The sequence below is a fragment of the Siniperca chuatsi genome, linkage group LG14 (assembly GCF_020085105.1).
Source record: "Siniperca chuatsi isolate FFG_IHB_CAS linkage group LG14, ASM2008510v1, whole genome shotgun sequence".
In the NCBI taxonomy this organism is placed as follows: domain Eukaryota; kingdom Metazoa; phylum Chordata; class Actinopteri; order Centrarchiformes; family Sinipercidae; genus Siniperca; species Siniperca chuatsi.
In genome coordinates this window covers 16,930,822-16,952,504 of record NC_058055.1, presented here as the reverse complement: position 1 = coordinate 16,952,504, position 21,683 = coordinate 16,930,822, and the positions used below count along the sequence as shown (strand labels likewise).

At 42.1% G+C, this 21,683-nt stretch overlaps 1 protein-coding gene across 3 annotated transcripts in view; it reads left to right on the top strand.

The window, feature by feature from the left end:
• The window catches only part of LOC122888395 (transcription factor COE1-A-like), a 94,842-nt gene that overhangs the window by 16,127 nt on the left and 57,032 nt on the right, over positions 1 to 21,683 (top strand). For all 3 annotated transcript variants that reach the window (XM_044222806.1, XM_044222807.1, XM_044222804.1), the window contains exon 6: positions 1,048 to 1,116. In XM_044222806.1, coding sequence (XP_044078741.1) covers positions 1,048 to 1,116 — 69 coding nt within the window. The remainder of the gene's footprint in view (positions 1 to 1,047; positions 1,117 to 21,683) is intronic.

The window sequence follows — 21,683 nt, the reverse complement described above, 5'->3', positions numbered from 1 at the left end:
GACATCATCAGGGGGTTATTTTCTCAGATATGACACAGCTGCACCAGAGCCACAGAGGATGTTTTGTTGACCCATCCGCCCACCCTCCTCCCGCTGTTACTTTAATGTATAATAATATCACCGTATTTCCTCCTTTGCTCCTGATGGATACGCGTCATAATTATGACTGCTACAGGACTTTGTCACTTGAATGTAAACAAATGTCGTTTTGGGGCACTTGCTGAAACGACTGATTGTGTCGTTTTACTTTGGAGGACAGTCTGACTGCACAAGCGACCGATGATTGATCGGGGCATCTGGGCAAAGGATGGTTGGGATCTGGGGTGCACCTGACGCTAGCAGGTGTGAAAAGAAGCAGCTGGATGTGTATCTGTTCACACCTTCCCCAGGCCAAACGTCGTAGTTAGCAGCAACAAGCAAGGCAGTCCAATGCAGCAGGAACTGTTAATTGAAACTGGAAAAGTTTTTTAAAAAGATCCACTGACCAGAGCTACAAAGTACATATTATCTATAACTAACTCCACTGTAATAGATTGGGGATCATTGAGATGAAACATCCAAGGGCCCATGGAGGTCTTAATCCACTTTGCAGATGTTCTTGGTGATATATCTGTTTTAAAACTTCTGAATCTAAACTACTAACAGTAAGTCAACTCACTATGGGTGTATCAGTATATGTACTAAGATGTAGCAGGATTTTGGAGCAAATCACAAAATGGCTAAGCTCACCAGCTACCAACCTAAAAACTTAGTGTATTTCTTTCAGATCCTGCTATACACTCACTTTCCATGTCATATAAGTCTATTTTTAACCGTGCTGTCAGTGTAGACCTGCTCGGCACAGCAGACTTTTCCTGTTGGCCTGTTTTAGATAGATTTGATCCATTTCTGTGAATTCTGTGTTAAGTTCTCTACATCAGTACAGACAAAGCACATAAAATGCTCTAACTCCCATTTAAACATCTAAATTTGAACTCCCATATAATGTACTGTATGTTCCCTTTTTCTAACTTTGTCTTCTTCTTCTACTGTCTTCTCTTCTCGTAGTCGGTGCTGTGACAAGAAGAGCTGTGGAAACCGTAATGAGACACCCTCAGACCCTGTTATCATCGACAGGTACTGTCTCCCATGCCGTCTCTATCTTTCTCTCTCCTACCTACACACACACACACACACACACACACACACACACACACACACACACACACACACACACACACACACACACACACATACTGGATGAGGGACTGTGTTGACCGGTTTGAATGGGATGGGATGTTTTTGTGTTTAGACAATCTGCTGTCACTCCTGAAATAGATGCTCCTTAGATAGAATCAATGGCTGTTGATGGACAGATTTGAGAGTGAAGCTTTGCATTTATGAGTCAAACAGCAGAACTGAAAGTAGCAGGAATTAAAGCTCCACACACACACATTTCATTTACATGCACATGTGCACTTCAGTAATGTAGTCATTGACCTGTGCAGAGGGGACATAAATGCATATCAGCTGCTCAGTTACTACCTCATATCTGGCAGATTCAGGCACATTCACACACACACACACACACACACACACACACTCATGCACATCTTCAGACTTGAGTGAACAAACAGTGCTCAGATTGCGTGTTTCCTCTACGTAATGCAAAATACAGAGCTGTTTACTAGCAGATTCTGTCTGTCGTTTTTATTGCCACTTTTTTCCCCCTACATGTCTGTCTGTCTGTTTCTTTTTTCTTCCTGTCTGTCTGTCGAGGTGGAAGACTGAAGTTATCCCTCCCTTACCCCCCCCATCTGTCTCTCCTGCAGCAGCACAGAAAATGGGTCATGAGCAAAGAAAAAAGTGACAGAGAAAAACTGAAATGAGATCCAACCTCATTTTAATCTGATTTCTTCTTGGCAGTTGTTTTAACCCTCTGTGAGCAGGTTTTTCTGCATGCACATTTGCGTGTGTTTGGAAGAGTAATTCACCGGGACTGGAGTGAAGGCGTGCTGATTCTCATCACTCTCACCACATTATCAGAGAACTCAGTAATCATTGTTTTGTTGTAAACCAAAGAAAGGTAAAATGCACCTTAACTCACTGTGCAAAATATAGAATTTACGTACATTTTTATGGAAACGGAAGTCATTTATAGTAAATATTATAGAAAATATAAACTATATATACGTACCTGTCTATACCTGGTATTCAAAGTATAAGAGACTGTCATGGCTATCAATGCTAGCCTAATCATAACTAGTTTTGAGGAAACTCATGCTTTTCAGCACAACTCAATGATTACATGTTTAGGTCTATGAGAAGAAAGGGTTTTCTGACTTCCTCCAAACCCCATTTAACAAACTCAAATTACATTGTGATCAAGATTTAAAAGTCTTTTATCAGTTTCTGATTCTTGGCATTTTGATCGGGAGGTACAAGATTTTTACCCCAAAACAATTATTTAGGACCGTAGGACAGTTTAGACAGTCAAGCACGTAGAAGTATTGTTGTTTTGTCTTCCACCAAAGACCACAAAGGAAATACGTTTTAAATACTTTCTTCCAGGGTCACATCTGCATGAATTGATTTTTCACGTATTTTAATTTTTTATCACATGAAATCAAACTGGATCAAATTAAATGTTACCAAGACAAATGTCACAGTAATTCTAGATGTCTTCTATGTGTATTTTTTGCTGTTAATGTGTATTTGTATATATTTTAACATTCTGAACATCTTAACACAACGCTTAACTCTTAACACAAAAAATATCATAATACATCTTTGATATCTATTATATCTTGACCCCATGGTAATAAATTCCTATCTTTGTCATGTATGATGATATGTAAACAGGAGTTTAAATTGTCCTCTCCTCTCCCAAGTCAAACACCTTAATTCCCACTTTTAGCTTTAGGATTCTGCTCTCCTTTTCCTCCCATCCCCCAATTATTTTTGTGTTTGGAGGAATCTTATGAAGTGCATAAACACTTTGTGTCACAAAGTGAGCTTTGATGGAGCTATTTCAAAGAGTGTTTGTTCATCATCAACAGTTACACATAACTGTGTCATTTATATATGTCTGTGCGCGAATGTGTGTGTGTGTGAGTGCAGGACGTTATATTATCTCTACACCACAGCCACATTCCTCTGTTTTTGTTGGCTATCTCAGACATCTCAGTTTACACCCCATTATATATCCGCCTGGAAGTTGTGTATATGTATATGTGCGCGCGTGTGTGTGTGTGTGTGTGTGGGTGGGTGGTTGGCTGTGACTTGGATTGGGCCACTGAAAGAATAGGTAATATATTAGATGCAAACTGACAAAATAATAGATACATAATCATAATGTGTGTGTTACTAGACTGTTTGGAGCATTGATATTTGGTGGCTATTAGTGTGTGTGTGTGTGTGTGTGTGTGTGTGTGTGTTTGTTTGTTATGGCTGGAGAAGAGGAGCAGAGTGAATTATGGGAGATGTCAGGGAACTTGGTCAGGATGGAATGTCAAGGTTACCGTGGATACCGTGGGATACTTCCTGTTGCCCCCCCTCCCTCCACTTTACAGTGGTTCACAGCCTCTCAGTTTAACATCTGGAACTCTGCTGTCCGACCCAAACATGTAGAGAGAGAAAAGTCAAAATAAGAGCTATAAGTGTGTCACTGCTTGTAAACAGGGAAATGTTTCTAACTGAAATCCCATGTAGTCATCCTTTTTTACAGTCAAAAAATAATGTTGTGTTTTTAAAATGTATTGTTAATACAAGTAACACTGGGCGGCTGTAGAGGAGGTAGTACCAGCGTCTGGATTAAAAGTAGCTAGCATGTCTAGCAAGTTGCTCTGCACTCCATCACTCTTATTAATTTCCATTACAGTTAGTTTTGTAGTTAGATAATTTTGAGACAAGACTTGTTTGTGAAGTTTATAGCCTGCTGTGCTGTTTTCCTGTGTTGCTCTGTGTACAAGCAGCTAAAAAAGGGCAATGATTGACTGACTCTGTGGCTTCTCGACTGATCAACATTTATGGGGCAGCCCTAGTAGCCAGTAAGAAAGGATTGCATTTATCTCAGTTATATTGTTTGTGCTCCTACAGGTTTTAAGTCAAACTGAAGTGAAAACTTACTTTTTCACTTGTCAGCTGTTTTTTTAATCTATATGTTTAATTGAGCTCATAGAAAACATATATGATCTTTAATTCATGGAGTACCAATAGGGGCAAATAACAGCTGAAACCTCAGGTGCTTCGGTGGTGCAGAGGAAAGTTCAGAGCTGGCGCTTGCAGGGATTCTGGTTTGTACTTGGGTGGGAAGCCAGTGAGGGATTGTGTTCTTGTTACTGCACTAATGACTCCCATTGGCTCTTTATAGCGCCTGGACAGAGGACACCTTCACCTTAATACATGTTACACCGACCGGGTGAAGGTCCTCACTAGCAGGTCAAAAGAAGTGGCTGTCATGACTCTGTGTTTCTAGGAGGAAACATGGAGTCAATACTCTCCACAGACCAACAGTGGAGTAAAGAATGCTGCCCTTCCCATCAGCAGGAAATACATCAAATTAAGAAAATAAGATGACTTCAAAATGCCATTTTATTGTGACATTATATAAAAAGTAATGCTCACACGGTTTATCATGCTTTAACAAATTCAAACACGCTACTGGCTACTCCATTTATTTGTGGGTACAAACAGGTGAAAGAAATAGAAACAAGTGTTTACATGTGATTGACAGCTCATTGCAAGGTGTCAGTAAGGATATCAGTCCAATGCTCAATGTGTGCATTTGTGTGTGTATGTGTGTGACTGACAGCTAGCTCATTGGGCCAGTGTGTGTGTGTGTGTGTGTGTGTGTGTGTGTGTGTGTGTGTGCCCAGTTAATCCATGTTGTAGCACAGTGAGTGTCTCACTGCCTCTCAGGGTTAATATAGGGTTAACGACATGCAACGATATCCTATCATATGCCTGCTTGACTCCTAAAGAGCCACATCCACTCTCCTCCTCTTGTGTGTGTGTGTGTTTGTGTGTGTGTGGCTGCCATTCAGTTTCTCCTCCTTGTGTCTCCCACTGTCTTTTCTCAATCATTCAACATCCTCATCTCCTCTTTTTGTGTTTCTTTCTCCTCCCACACTTCCACTTCCCCCCTTCCTCATCTCTCTCTTTCCTCCTCTTTCTTTCCCTTGTTCCACCTCTCACACTCTCACCTCCTCTCCCTCCTTCCCTCCCTCCCTCTCTCTCTTTCTCTGTTTCCGTCTTTGACTCTGTTTTACTCTCTCTGTGGCCCTGAGGGGTTACCTACCTCACTGCTCAGTTTGCTGCCTGTTTAGACTTCTATGATTGGCTTAATAGGCTCAGGCTGTGTGCGTGTGTGTGTGTGTGTGTGTGTGTGTGTTTGTGTGTGTATGCATACTTGGAGGGGGTTATAGTCCCAGGCAGTGTGTGCTCAGGGCTTAGATCAGTGTCAAGACTTGAGGACGGCGGTTTGAGAGTGTGTGATATTGTGTGTGATATTGTGTGTGTGTGTGTGTGTGTGTGCAGGGGGGTTATGTGTACCAGTGTGTGTCCTCTCAAAGTCTAAAGGGGCCCACATAAGCCTGAGGGGTTTAAGGGGTTCCCTGTGTGTGCGTGTGTGTGTGTGTGTGTGTGTGTGTGTAATCTATAGGGTTAAGAGGGGTCACAGCTTGAGGAAGAGATGATGGGAAAGAGAGGAAGGAGGAAGGAATGGGAAAACGATAGAAGGAGGTGAACATGATAAGAAAGCATTTACCGGGAGTAAAAGTAAGAAAGGAGGCACGAGAGGAGGAGCAGGGTAAGGAGAGGGGGGGTGGGGGGGGGGGGGGGGAGGAGGCTTGTTTAGGCAGAGAGAGGAGAGAAAGGAGGTAAGAAGGAGCAGAGAAGGGTTTGTTTTAGGGGATAAGAGCTTCAGTCTGGGGAGTCCTGTCAATCAAAGAGTGCTAGGTGGGGGAGGAGGGAGCGCTGTCAATCAGCTGGAGGAGGAAAGAGAGGAGGAGGATGGGGAGGAGGTGAAGAAAGGCGATGAAGGGAGCGAGGGGGATCTTCTAAACGATCTCTTCATCTCTTCTGCCTTTGTCTTCCTCTCTCTCTCTCTCTCTCTCTCTCTCTCTCTCTCTCTCTCTCTCTCTCTCTTGTCCTAGTTACCAAAATATCTCTGCCAACCTGGTATGTCACTGTTCGCTCAACTGTCACTGTCTGACGCACACACATACACACTAACATCTCTAAAATAGATAGTGAGATATTATGCCTTCTCCTTTCCTGACCTGTCCTCATCTCTCTTTTCCTTCTTTGCCCTCCTTTCTTTCAGCTCTTCTCATCCTCTCAAATTTGAATTTGCTTTATTGGCATGGCCATACTTAGGTTCAGTGTTGCCAAAGCATTTTGTCTATCTGTCCAGACTGAAATATCTCAGCAACTACTGGATGGAGTTTGGTGATCCCTTAACTTTTTACCTAGTACTATCATCAGGTCAATTTTAATCTGTCTAATACTTTGGTTTACAACCAATTACCTGCTAAACCAATGACATTCCCATCAGCCTCAGCTGTACTTTGTGTTTAGTGCTTATTAGCAAATGTTAACATGATAACACACTAAAGTGAGAGATTGTGAACATGGTAAACATTATAGGCTACCTGCTAAACATAAACATATTAGCATTGACATAGTGAGCATGTTAGCATGCTGAGGTTAGCAATTAGCTCAAAGCACTGCTGTGTCTAAGTGCAGCTTCACAGCTAGCATGGCTGGTCTAGATTGTGAGAGTGCTGTGCTGAGGCCATGTACTGTTAGAGGAGCTGAGGCCCATCTATTGAGGAAGACTTTTCTCCATCTCCATAAAAAGTGGAAATTTGCCTAATTCTCCTCTGCATCATTTTTTTTGTGTCTGTTTCTGTGAAAGAGGATTTTCTTAAATTTGCAGGGTGTCATTTGGGTGTTTATACTATTTATCTTGGTTTGTCAAGAGATCCCACACCTCATGACCACATAGTAAAATTAGTTCAGATTTGAATAGCCAAGTTCGGGTTGGTATAGCGTGTGTTCATTAAAGACAGTCAACACAATTACTTTGATATGCTTTCTCTCTCTCTCTCTGTCTCTCTCTCTCTCTCTCTCTCTCTCTCTCTGTCGCTCTCTCTCTCATGTTGCAGTATCACTTCCTGTGTTAAAGGTCAGCAGTTGCTTGGAGATGAGGACTATTGGGAATTATTCATACTATCGACTTAATGTCAGCGTTCACTTCTCTCACTGTGTTTGTGCTTGTGTGTGCATGTGACTGCATATGAGTGGGTGAGAGAAAGAGAGAGAGAGGAGTATGTTTTATTCATTTCTCTCATTTAGTCTCTCAGCCTGCACCTGTCCTAGCATTTAGAAGCTCGGCATTCACATTACTTGCTGATTTAGTTTAACTGCCTGCTTTAATGGACGCACACACACACACACACACACACACACGCACACATGCCATATTTTGTCGACTAACTGTCCAAGCTAACTGTACTTGGCTCATTCAGGGTCAGAACTGGTTGAGGTTGTGTTGACAATATTGGGAGCAATGGGGCTCTTTTAGTGTTTCCTCTCTTTTTCTCTCCTTTTATTTATCTTATTTTCATTTTCTCTTTTTCTTCTTTTTATGACTGTTTGCCTCTGTGTATTAGACGAAGTATTTTCTCTTCCTTTCCATCTCCCAACAAACATCTAAGGGCCAACGGCTGCAGGCTGAGGAGAAGGCAAAAATATGTTTTTGTTTTTGGTAATTTTTGGTAGAGAAGGAGATACAGAGCTGAGGATAGAAAAAGTTTTTCATCCTCCTTTGCTTTCTTTTTGTCCATCCATCTTGCTGTCTGTGTGTTAGGGGAATGGGGCTGGGAATATTAGTAAGAAAAGTGAACTGCCATGGGCTATGACTGGAGTGAAATCCACGCAGATGTGTAGTGTGTACCTGAACCCCCCCACACACACACACAGAGACACACACACCTTTTTCCTCTTTCTGTCCTCCCCCTTTCCTCCTCTTTCACCTCCCTTATCCTCCCTTTCCTCCCTCAGGTAGGGATCACGTTACCCTAAAAGCTACAAACACAGACATGATGGCCTCACACACTCACACACACACACATTTTCCCATCTGTTCCTGTCAAAGCTGATGCCTCGTTTACTCTGAGAGGCTGCTTATTGTCAAAAACGACAATAACTTTTATGCAGAATATAAGTCGTTCAGTGGATTTCTGTTTAGAATAACTGAAAGTATACAAGATTTAGGATGACACTTGACTAGTGTTGTGTTTGTAATTAAATGTCATAGGAAAAGTAATGGAACACATTTATTAGTATATTCCTTTTAAAGGGAAAATACATAAAAATGATGCCTGTCTTATCTTTCACTTTTTTGTATTTCTTTTATTATGTCAAATACTGAGATCAAATATATCACCATTGGAATCACTCACTTGATGTTGCGTGTATTTCAGTCATTCATGGTCCTCAGAAGATGAAGCCTAGTGACTTTGGTGATCCCCTGACCTCTAGCACCACTATGCGGTTGATATTTTTGTTCTTTGGTGAAATGTCTCAACAACTATTGGATGGATTGCCATGAAATTTGGTACAGACATTATGTCCTCCTAAAGATGAATTATAATGACTTTTAATCTAGCGGTATGATGAGGTCAAAATTTAAATTTGTCCAGTACTTTTGTTTATGACCAAATACCTGCGAAAAATTACATTCCCATCAACCTCAGTTGCACTTTGTGTTTAGTGCTCATTAGCAAATGTTAGCATGCTTAAATACCAAACTAAGACGGTGACGATGTAAACATTATACCTACGGAAAATCAGCATGTGTTAGCATTGTCCTTGTGAGCATGTTAGTATGCATTAGCATTTAGCTCAGTACAGCTTCACATAGCTGCTAACATGGCTGTAGACCTTTAGTCTTGATCAAACTAAACTATACCTGTGTAAATGAAATACATTTCTGTCTTTAATTCAAGGATACGTCTTTTCGCTTCAATCCTAGTGTCAGTATGGTATTTGACATAGAGCATAGTATAGTTAGCCTGATTCACACCATATTATTCAGTGTGACATGTCTTCATGTTAACCATTTTCTGTTTGGAGGGTTTTTTGCTCCAACCAATCAGCAATTACTGATGTATTCTTCCTGTTTATTTCATTTCTATTTGACACATACTGTAAGTTCTACTAATGGTTGCGAGGAGCAGTTAACTTAATGTTTGTCATGTCTATTCAAGTGTTGTTATTTCAGCATGTATAGCTGCGTCAATCTCATCCACGCTTGTCACCATTTTTGCTTAGAACAGTTTTTGGATCTGGTACAAGATGATGGTGTGCCCAAACTTAATCCTGCCTACAAATGTCTGATTGCTCAGTTGTTGTTTCAACCAGGGAAACAGCCATCAATGAGCACAAAACCAGACCTATTTGAATTGCTGAAAAAATCAAATATGTGGGCAGTGTTTCAGAGGTCTGGAACCAGGCTATAGTACAGTACTCCAGGGATTTATAGATATGACACATTGTATCAGAAATCATTTCAAGCCACAAACATTACAGTTTCCTGGATATTGTATTATGGAGGGAAAAATCAAGCCTGAGTGTCAGCAATGTGTCAGCAATGTCTATGTTAATTATTTCCATTTAGTTAACTGACTAATTAGCTGACTGACTAATTAACCTACTGACTGATGGATGTACTGACTTGGCTGATTGATTAACAAACTTATTGACTTATTGACTCAGTGAGAGATTATGTAACCTGCTATTGGACTGGATGACTTCTTCACTGGCTGTCGATCTGGCAATCTAACAAAAAAACCTAACTAGCTGACGTCCTGGTGGGCGATGAGACTGTGGTTAGAAACCTCTGGGTACCTACACACAGAGATCTCTCTCACCATGCACCCATTACTGGACAGCCATTAGCCTCTCTCTCTCACACACACACACACACACACTCACACACACACATATGGTATCACGGGGTAAAGTACAGAGCAGCTCATTCACGATAGGTGGTTGGTGGTGGTGTGTGTGCATATGTGTGTGAATATCTTAAGCTCTGTCATTAAAAAGCAAACAAATTTAGTTGATCTGGAAACTCCCTGCAGACTACACACACACACACACACACACAAGTTAACAGACACACTGATGGGAGTGGGAATTTTCCCCTTACCACAAAGTGAACTGGTGGTAGAGGTGTTTTGGGAAGCCAAGCAAGAGTGTGTTTACCTACTGTATGAGAGTTTGTACAACTGTAAAAAGGAATTTGGAGAGTAGAGGAGAGTCTAAATGTGCCAGCCATGCATCATTTCATTATTAATAGCCGTGTCGAAATAAAAATGCTAACCTTGTCTGATCTAACAGACGGCTGAGTCTGCAAGCACTACACTCCTCTGTGTGTGTGTGTGTGTGTGTGTGTGTGTGTGTGTGTGTGTGTGGTGGACACTAGTCCATAATGAGGTCTTGTTTCCCTTTGTTAGGGCTGCGCAGGACGAACTGGTGAAGTCATTGTAACCAACACAGGCATAAATATATGTGTTGGTGTGTGTGTGTGTGTGTGTGTGTGTGTGTGTGTGTGTGTGTGTGTGTGTGTGTGTGTGTGTGTATGACACACATTGGGGACATAAATATGTTTACACAGTTACATTGTGGGGACTCGCCTTCCTAATGCGGACAAAATGCAAGTCCTCATAACGTAAATCATTACATTTTAGGAGAAGAGTTTGTTTAAGGTTAGGTTCAGGTCCAGGCTAGGGTTAGGGTTAGGAAAGTAGTGGTTAGAGGTAGGGTTAGGGTAAGTCTCCAGGAAATAAATGTAAGTCAATGTAATGTCCTCCGAAGTGATGGAAACATGACTTTGTGTGTGTGTGTGTGTTGGGGCGGTGTTTCCTGTGCAGAGCAGGCCAGGAAGAGAGCACCAGTGTCCTGCCGAGAGGGGCATTGTTATCTACCTCCTAACACACAGACACACCACATACAAATGCATCACCACTCCCAGACTCAGCTGCCTGATCTGCACACCGTCTGTGTCGCCAAGGTAACAAATAGCACACACCCAAACAACAACAAACACTGTGTATTGCACCACCACAGACAAAAAACATCCCACCACACACACAATTACACATATACAGTGATAAAACAGTCATGTTCATGTGTGGTGTTTTTTGAGACATGTTACTGTTATTTCTGTTCTGTTGTGGTGCTAGAAAGCTAAAAGCCACACACACACACACATAAACACTTGGACACACACACACAAAGGCAAGCGAATGCAGTCCTATGGAACTGCGGAGGTGTAATCTGTCAGACAGGAAGCTAGCGGGGTCAGAGGTCACCAAGCACTAATCGATTAGCCGTCAGTTAGTGCCGCGCTCAAGAGGAGAGCACAGCTGAGGCCAGCACTTCCATCGTGTGTGTGTCTGTGTGTCTGTGTATGTGTGTGTTTCACGCTGAAGAGTTTAGGTCTGAGCTTGTATGTGCCCATTAGGAATGTGTATTTGTGTATTTGTGACAGCACTGCGTGGGTGCATGTATTTCTTGGACATATTGATCACAGAGAATTTCAACTGAATTTGTGGTCTGACCCTCCGAGGTTAAACACTGCTCTCTCCCTTATCCTCCCATTCTTTCTTTCTCTCCCTCTCTCTCCCTCTCTCTGTATCTTTCTCCAAGCGGAGAAAGAGAGATAGAAACACTTGAGCTTGGGTCACGCTGCGTAGGTGTCAGCCAGCTGAAGTGTCAAACCCGCCCCTATTATCTAGGTGTTTATTTAAAATGAAAGACAGTTTCTATAAATCTGCATTTCTTCTCTGTGACCTGTGGCTTTGGAATGAATATAACTGGTCTTCTTGGAGTATTTATAATGCGCACTTTTATGAGAAAATACCCTGAAAGTCAAAAGGTGATGGCAACTTAGTATTTTTGTTGCTTGTGCTGACAGACAGAAGAAGACAGACAGATAAAGAGTTTCAATCTAAAAGCATTTAAACACCTTAGTGATGTTTACGTGCACATAACAATTTGATTACATCCAATAATCAGAGGTATAATTCTGATTAAGATATTTAGATTTAGATGGTTTATATGACTGTTCCATTTATATTCCAGTTTTCAGAAAACACCCGATCATAATATGTGTAAACCTAAGTTTACAGCCAGTTTTTTTTCTACAACTGCATCTTTCTGTCATGTAGCTACTGTAGCTATCTCCACCTCTCAGATTTCTGCCTCCACTTCAATACAGGGGAGGTGATTGGAATTTCGTTTGTGTTGCTCACAGCACTGAAAAATTACATTTAAAGGAACTGTTTAACAGGGAAATACACTTTTTCGCTTTTTGGTGAAAAGTTAGATGAGAAGATTGAGGGATTGATAATCACAGGCTTTTACTTGTTTGTAGCTTAGAGAGCTCTCGCAAATGACGAAACAATAGAATAAACACGTTGTAGTTTCTCACCTCCTGAACATCTTTGATATGCATCATCAATCATTTGGATTTCCTTGCATGTTGCAAAATACAAAGTCTGCAGATAAAGTCCTGTATAGATTAACACTAAAGACATGATTTATTTGGTTATGTATTTTGAAACACTGATGAATTTCAAGTATTATTTTTCCCTTCGTGTGGCGTTTATTTCTTTTTCCAGACAGAGACACATTGGGATGTCATTGGGATGTCATATCCTGGATTCATTAATAATTGTCTAACTATGGACCGTATTCTCCATTCAAATGTGTTGTGTGAGTCTCTGTCTCCCATGTCTGTGTCCCCGTGTCTAATTATGAGTCCCGCACAGTCAGCGGGTCTCATGGGAGGCTGGTAGGTGAGTGTGAGAGAGAGACATCAGGGGATTAGTTTTTAGAAGGTTTAGAAGGTGACCACCTCATTATAAGACTACATGTTATAATGATTTGTGGTATATAGAGTGTGTGTGTGTGTGTGTGCGTGTGTGTGTATCTGTGTGTGAGTGTGTTTTATAATGATGTCTCTTCCTTTGGGAGCAGCAGTGTTTGTTGTCTTTCTCCAGGGACCCGAGCTTCTGACCTTTCACCTTCCTAACTACACCCAAACCAACGTACCTAGGATTCCCCTGCTTTGAGTTACCAGTGGCCTTTCCCCAACACACACACACACACACACACACACACACACACACACACACACACAGGGAAAAAGAAAAATTCCCTTTCATGACTCAATTGCAGGTTCTAACTGCAGCTGATTCAGATTCAGTCAGATTCATCCCCTTCAGTTACTATATGTTCATTTTGTGTATATGCGTGTGTGTGTGTGTGTGTGTGTGTGTGTGTGTTTCATGTTCTTATATCCCGGTGGGGACTTTAACCTGAATGCACAATAACACATGTGAACTTGTGTCACCGTGGGGACAAAAATTGAGGTCCCTGCTTTTTGAGACTTGGTTTTAGCGTACAGGTTACAATAAGGTTAGCGTTAGGGTTAGGCATTTAGTTGTGATGGTTAAAGTTAGGGTAAGGGGCTAGGGAAGGCATTATTTCAATGACTGTCCCACATGGGGATAGTGAAACAGACGTGTGTGAGTGTGTGTGAGTGTGTGTGAGTGTGTGTGTGTGCGTGTGTGTGTGTGGCGGCTGTTAAGCAGTAACAGATAGCCTGAGCGCGCTGCGTGGCGATGCTGTCATTACCGTTGTGCTTCTCCACTGATGTGTTACGGCTGATGTCACACGCTCAATTGGCCCCGTCGACAGTCGCCATCACTCAGACTGTTTACTACACTTTTACTACAGTTATCACTCACTCGCTGTCACCCCGCCACTCTGATGACTAGATGCCCTGCGCTGCTGCCAAAACCATGCACTGAGATAACACTAGAGGCGTACAAGCCTTCACACACACACACACACACACACACACACACAGTGGTTGCTGCTTGTGCTCTTTGTCTTGCCTATCAACACACGGAAACACTCATTTAGGCAGGAGAGTATGTGTGTGTGTTTGAGAGGAAGAGAGGGAAGGTGAGGGAGGGGCCTCAAACAAAACATTTGTGGTTAGATTGAGTGTTGCATTGTTTTTAATTTTGTGATTACTTTATTTTGTTTGTGCTTGTTTATATAGTTTATTGTTTATGCAAGTGTTTGTGTGTGCGCATGTGTACTCAGGAGTGTGTGTATGGATGAGTGTGAATGAGCTCCCATGTTTAATGTGGGTGCACATGACGGCGTGTATTCAAGTGCGCAACTGCATGTACCTGTATATGTGTGTTTCCTCATATCACTGTGTGTGTGTGTGTGTGTGAGAATCTAGGTTATGCTTCTTATTCCCAAATGATTAACTAACTTGTGTCTCTGAGACTGTTCCCTCCACCTCTGCCGTGCCTCCCCATAAGGCCGCGTGTCAGTGGGGAGCGCTTGATTTATGCCGGCTGAATATGTAACGAGATGTTGTAAATTCACCGACCGGGGCTACATGCATCACTATTCTGCACTGTCGTAATTTAGGTGCCACCCGCATATCTAAGATGCTAATGGGTTAAATTACTGGGTTAGTTCTGGAGATTTATACCCAGCTAACGAGAGTGGTGCGAGTGGAGAGCAATGGAGGCAGAGGAATAACTAGGGAGTGGGGGAGGCAGGTAGGAAGAGCAGGGGAGGGTTGAAAAAGAAGGCTTGAATAAAGAGTCGAGGGGGAGGAGAGGAGAGGAGTTTGCACCATGGGCAGAGGTGGAGAGATGGCATGGAGAGAAAGAGAGGAAAGACAACTACAGGAGATGTTTGTGCTAAAGGAGAACACCAGAGCCTAAAAATCGAACCTAACTTTATTTTTTCCATTTTATTTATCTATCCAGGAAAAGTCAACTTGATCTTTTTCCAGCCACAAGCTCATACAGTCAGCCTCGAAACCGTCCTTTGCCAAAGCAGACATTTTGACTTGTAATAGTAGGGAAAGCACAGGTGTTACTAATAACATTAACGATGGCTCTGTTCTATTCAAGTGTCCCAGTAAGCCACAACAGTGTGACAGACCCTGAAACTGAAGCAGCTAAATGGAATTCAGCCATCATTGATTTTATTACTCACACCTGTGTTTATCCTATTCTTACATGTTATTGCTTTACAAAGTTGTTATGGCAACTTGCCTATTTCCAAACCAGCAGACACAGAGTCATGTTTCTGCCCCCCTGATGAATGTAAGTAAGCCAATATTCACTCTCCTTTTAGCTCTGTTATGGTTTCCATCATCTTCTGAGGGAAATACCTGGCTCTTTATCTGCTAAATGCTTCACTATGTTCACCAGCTAGTCACTAAAGGCTTGGACATAAGTTCCGCATCCACGAACAACTGCGGACTAGTACCGGTCCCGCGGATGCGCACGCCATTCCATTCTTACTAAAATTGAGGGTCCGTCTCGGTCTAGCGTTCCACGTATTTGCATTTCCCAATCCACACTCAATTCCAGTTGGTGGTGGTTGTGCACCATACGTTGTTTGCCAACCACCACAAAAATCAAGAAGGAGAAGAAGCATGCACATTAGGAAAGAAAATGGCGAGCTCACGACAACAAGAAGAGCTCCTGTGTTTGTTGTTTTCGCTGAACAACAAGAAAAACTGTAAAATTTGGCTTTACAGTGTCTGTCTGCTGCTTGGAGCTGGGGAGGCGGCTTTTTTACTGAAAACAGTTGCCTGCTTCTGTTGGAAACGATGCTGATGAGTGGTGAGACTGAACCCAAATAATTAAGTTGCGGGCTGTAAAAAGCAAAACAACAAGCTTAAAGAGGCTAAAAGAGGCAAAAGGCTCCATAGAGCAGGGGGGAACTGCTTTCACACAACACATAGTAAAATGTTGCATGTTGTAAGAGTAGGCAAAGGGATGAAACTGGCATCAGACATCAGTTTGTAATGTTTAGGCAGTTCTTGTCTGCTGCAGGGTGGATGGTAATTATTGACACAAATTAGCTTATGTACACAAACCAACTTATACACTTGAACGACAATATATGTCTTTTTCGTTCCCTCCCTGTGTGCTCCTTCTCCACCTCTCTCTCTCTACCATCTGTCTGCACTCAGTGCCAGTCGGTAATTAGTCCTTGTAAAGTCAGTGTAGTGAGGAGTCCCTGTGTTTGGATACTGCTGTCTAGTCAAACACTGGGGAAGGGGGTAGGGGTGCTAACAGCCCGTGTTTTATCTGTCAAGTTTGCTGCTGTTATGCAACACACTTCAGGGTTAAGGTTAAATCTCAGGAGATGCAGCCAGAGTGTTGTGACTTTATTTACCAGTTAAATCAGTTTGTTTGCCTCGGCAGCCACGTATGAATGGTGAGAGAGAGGATGTAATTATTTTTCATTTGTGTGTTTTATTTTATGCTAATGTTTGTCTTTGAACATCTTTTCCATGTGGAGTATCTGTTTATTTATGCACTGTGTGTATTCTGCTTAAATGAGTCAGTAAAAACATTAAACATACCTGCTTTATGTGGTTTTAGGGCACTTACAGTAATACGTAAAGAAAAGCCTGACAGAGCAGAGTAAACAGCTGGTCTGCTTGCATTCACGTCCTGAGCAGTTTTACGCAAGGCTAATGGGGCATTGTGCAGTTTCTGGATCACACACTGTCTGATTTTGTCAGACATTACAACCTATTACACATAAAGTATATTATAAAATACATTACACATGCATTTCAAATACATTATTATAGGATTAACAGTGAAAAATGATCTGTTGTGTAATAGAGGCTCAAAAGTCATTAAAATGTATTCTAACAAGAATTTAAGTTATGTTTTTATTTTGATGTAGCTTTAACCTCACACAAAGTAAATGTCATACATTGTGCAATTTACTCAACCAATTGTAGATTGTAGCAAGAAGTGTAGTAGTTTCCTTTTGTACTGCTACTAACGTCGAACATTTTGGACATTATGGCCCAAAAACATTACTTCCCGCTGTAATTATCTCATTTAGCCTCGGAAACTAGAAATAGTTTGTTTTTGGCAGCTTTGTCTCTCTATATTTTTAATTAGTCTTTTAATTAGTCTCACAGGAAAACTCAAAAAACTTAGCATCGTGATCCTTATTTTCATAGTTTTGGCAAAATTATTTTTAGTAACAAAAGCCTTTCAGGGAACAGATCAGGGGACAGTGGGTAACCCTGTTAGCACTCAGACAGGGTCCACACATTATTCAGAAATTAAAATAAAGGTTGAAAATTAAAGTTATTACCAAAACTCTGTGTTATACACATCTATTTGCAACTATGTAACTATAATTATGGTAATATTTTCACACAGTTTTACAATGCAACAGGCAAGTGTGTTCACTGTCATTTTCTCTTCCAAATAAATGATTTGATTGAGATCTTGTTTATGGCCTGTCTGGTTGTCTGATCATTTGTGTTGCTTACGCTACGGGACTCCGGTGTAGTTGCTGTCACAACAGTGAAGTTTATAAATAAAAGGTGATAATTGATAGGGATTATGCTCAAAACTTATATAAACAAAATGAAATGTTCCTTTAAAGCCTTAAAAAGCCAGAAATTCTTAATAATCCTGAAACAGACCGATAAGAGGGTAGTGACGTTGTAACTGTATGACATACTGTCCAAGTGTATGATTCGAACTCAGAGGCCTTTCACTTGATACCACAGAGTAAGAATAGCATTTATTAATAGGACTGTGGTTATTGGTTTATGGAAAGAGCACACACACACACACACACACACACACACACACACACACAAAGAAAAAGCCCCCTAAGCAGAGCTGGGCTGAGAACAAAGAGTTTGTATTTACTGTAGGCTCAGGTGACAATACATGACAAACTGAAATAGACTGGGTGGTGGTCTGCGCTGTGTGTGTGTTTATTCTTCCATATATTTGGGCTCCAGTTTGTGTGCATTTGCGTGTGTTTGTGTGTGGTAACACCCTGGGCAGCTCGCCCTGCAGATGAGATTTCCATCCGAACAGGAAGTGGATTGCTGCCACTTCCTGTGCAGAACACAGCCAGTCCATGAATATTGTTTCATCACACACTCACTCACACACACACACACACACACACACACACACACACACACACACACACAGACATCTGTGGAGACAAAACAGTTGATGGGCTTATTCTTTTAGAGTTGATTTATATCTAACACTTGCACCTTTTATGTCTGTGTTTACTCTGTATGTGTAAATGCAACATGACATTTCCTGACTTCCAAGACACTCAGACAATAGGAGGCAAGTCCAGACTGATGTAAGTACCTTTTAACTGTCTGGCCTTTCGCCTTTCTCTCCCTCTCCCCTCTCTGTTCTGTTTACTCTCCATATGTTCTCCTGTTTGTGGAAAGAAATCTAGGCACAACTAAAGTCTTGCATTTAAAACAGAAGTTCTGACAGAAGTCATAGATTGTGAGTTGTGTCCAGTGTGAACTTGCAGGGCCAGATTTGAATCGACATCTTATGTGACTGAAATAGACAAAACCACAGATATGTAAGGGTTTACTGTAGATAAACAGACAGACAGGCAAGTGGGCAGATAGGGCTTGTGAGTTACTGTTGTTGCTTTTTATAATTAGTTCAGGAAGTGTCGACAATCGTCTGTCAGTAAAGAAAGGCGGTATCAATCTCCGTCTGACAATAGCAGGAAAGACAAACACACACACACACACACACACACACACACACACACACACACACAGCTCGGCATTCCACCACATTCCACTCCTGTGTGTGTGTGTGAGTACAGTATAGGCCGGTGTTTCCTTGTGTATCTTATATGTACAGTTTACCCACAGTGAGGACTTTCACACTTCTGCAAAGAGGCAGATTCCTTGTGAATTTCACTGAAGTACTTCGGGTGCTGAACAGAAAAGGTTGTAATCTCTCTTTCTGAGATCAAATGACATTTTAATGCTGCTCATAGACAAACTCTGTAACTGCAGCAGCAAACAGTGATAACATGCACAGAATAGAAACAGAAACACAGAATGTACACTAGGAAAGAGCATCCTATAGGGAAACATAAAGATATGCAACCCAGATTCAGTATGTATGATGGACTGGCAACACGTGAGGTTATAGGATAGGAAGAATAGAGTTTATTAAGGCAAAGTAATATGATTAGTGAATGTTTATGATACAAATGCTGTTAGAAACATGACATATATGTTAGGACTTTTTAAAATTACAAGACACTGTCTCTCAAAATGCAGGCAGCTGACAAGACTCAACATCCCTCCAGGTTTCATCAAAGACATCAGACATATTATGTAAAAAAAACAAAAAAAAAAAACCTGACCTTCAAAAACATTAGGCCAACCGGCATAACTTAAAGAATCCTATGAAGGTGCATCATCAAGTTTTGTCAAAATCAGATCACTGGTATCTGAGATGCTAAGTTAGACAGATGGATCGGCGTGTCTCAATACTTAGAAAACCTTAAAAATGTAAATAAACCAAACGTGTATGTATGAGGAAATAGATTAACCCAGTATAAAAGCATTGATATAAGATTTATCAGCATGGGAATCTAAAACATCTCGTAACTGATTTGATATATTATGCGTCATATCTTCAGTAACAAGAGTAAAAGAATATCTTGCACAGAAAGACTTCAGGCGGGTGTTGTAAAAACCTGTTCACCTCAGCAGTATATTCACTTCTGAGGCAGATAATAAATGTACAATATCTGCCAAATTGTCTACTCCGTCGTCTTTTTCTCTTCATCCCTCCAAGTTTCTCTGCCCCTCCGGGCCAGATCTCCTGCATTTAGTCAGTCAGTAAACTGCGAAAGTGTTTTTAGGAACTGTTTTACGGCGATCCCACGCTGTGTTTACGACTCCTCTCGCCCAGGAGGAGAAAGGCCAGGAGGCCACAAACACGATCCAGGAAGCTGCTGAACTCCCACAAAACCAGCTGAACCTGACCGGTTTCTCCTCCTTCATTCTCACCCTTTTTCTTCCCTCCTATAATCCTCACTCCCTCTTACTCCGCCCCTTGCCTCCTACTTTTGCTGTTCCTCCTCCTATCCCTTTATCATCTCCTTATCCCAGCCATTATCATCTTCAGTCCTCCACTTCTCCCTCCCAGTGTTCATATTGTTTCTTACCTTCTGTGCTAACTCCCTCCTCTCCTCTTTCTTCCTTCATTTGTCTCCTAGCTCTTCCTCTCCTCCTTTCTCACCCCTGGTTTGCTTCTCCCTCCCTCTTCCTCCACCCCATATATTCTAATTTTTGCTCGTTCACCTCCTATCCTTAGTTATCACTGCTCCTCCAACCATTTCCATACTGTTATTCTTCCAGAAACAGGTATACATACAGTATATGCATGTATGCATGAATGTGCCCTTGTCCCGTTTATAGGCGGTTGTAGGTGTGTGTGTAAAGGTGCTCATCTCATCTCTACAGGGAGTTCAGCATCCTCAGCTTCTCCTGAACACAGAAGGACGAAGAAGAGGGTGGAGGAGGAGGAGGAGGAGGAGGAGGAGGAGGAGGAGGAGGAAGGCAGATAGAGGCATTTTCTTTGGTTTATCCAGACAGCTAGAGCCCTCCTTCTCCTCCTCCTCCTCCTCCCTCCATCACTCTTTTTCACCCGCCACCTCCCGCTCCCTCACATTAATTCAGCTAGGTACTAAATATTTCTTTTAGTAGAAAAAGCGATTTCTCTCCGTGGCTCGCTGGGGCTGGGGCTGGGGCTGCGCTCGCCAGTGTTTTCACCCTCTTCACACACCTCACCCCTCACCCCTGCACACATGGGAAGTGCTTTTTTTATGGACCAGCCAGAATTATAAATGTTCAGCTGTGTTTATGGCTTATTAGGCAGTTACAGGAAGGAGGGGAGCATGTGTTTTATTGGCTTAATTGGGAAAGAACAGCTTCCTTGCTGCATTAGCACTATTTTCCTCTCATCAACGGCCTTGGCTGGCGAGGCGGCGCTCTGTGCAGTGAGAGGTGCTCTCGCTGTGCCATTCTTTCTGCTGAGGACGAGGAAAGGGCTTATGTGCACGTGTGTGTGTCTGTGTACTTGTCTTTGCAGTGCGAGTGTGTGTATGCATGTGTTGCAGAACAAGAAAGGTGTGAGTTTAAGCTGAACGTGCACAGACATATTGGTGCTAAACAACTGAGTAAAATCTTTTCTGTCATGTGAATGTGAGGTAAACGTGTATATGGCTGTTGTCTAAAGGCTAAGAGTGTAAGTGTGTGCGCATTTGTGTGTGTGCGTGTGTGTTTGCAAGCAGGCATGCTTCCTGGTACTTGACTGTGAAGCTGCTCCTTTCATTAGTCAAGAGGAGAGACGATCCTGGATACTCCTTTGAGTCTGACAACACAGAGCGATCTTGTAATGTGTTTTATCTTTTTCCATCCCTCCTCCCACCACTCCATCCCTCCCCAATCCCTTTAATTCTCCCCTCTCTCACCTCCCTCCCTCTCCGGCGCGTGTTGCGCTCTGTCGCTCCCCCAGCGTCTGAGGTGGAGACTAAACAGCCGAGTTATTTATTGTGATGTTTTCGTGGCCGCCTGGTTTAAATAACAATTTGGTCTCTCTGCAATCCTCCCTCTCATCTCTCTGCCTTTATTCTCTCTCTTTTTTTTCTGTCACTCTTTTTCTTGCTCTCTCCGTCTCTTTCACCCCCCTCCACACACACACATCCCTCCTCCCATCATGCTCTGGATAATGGTACATTGT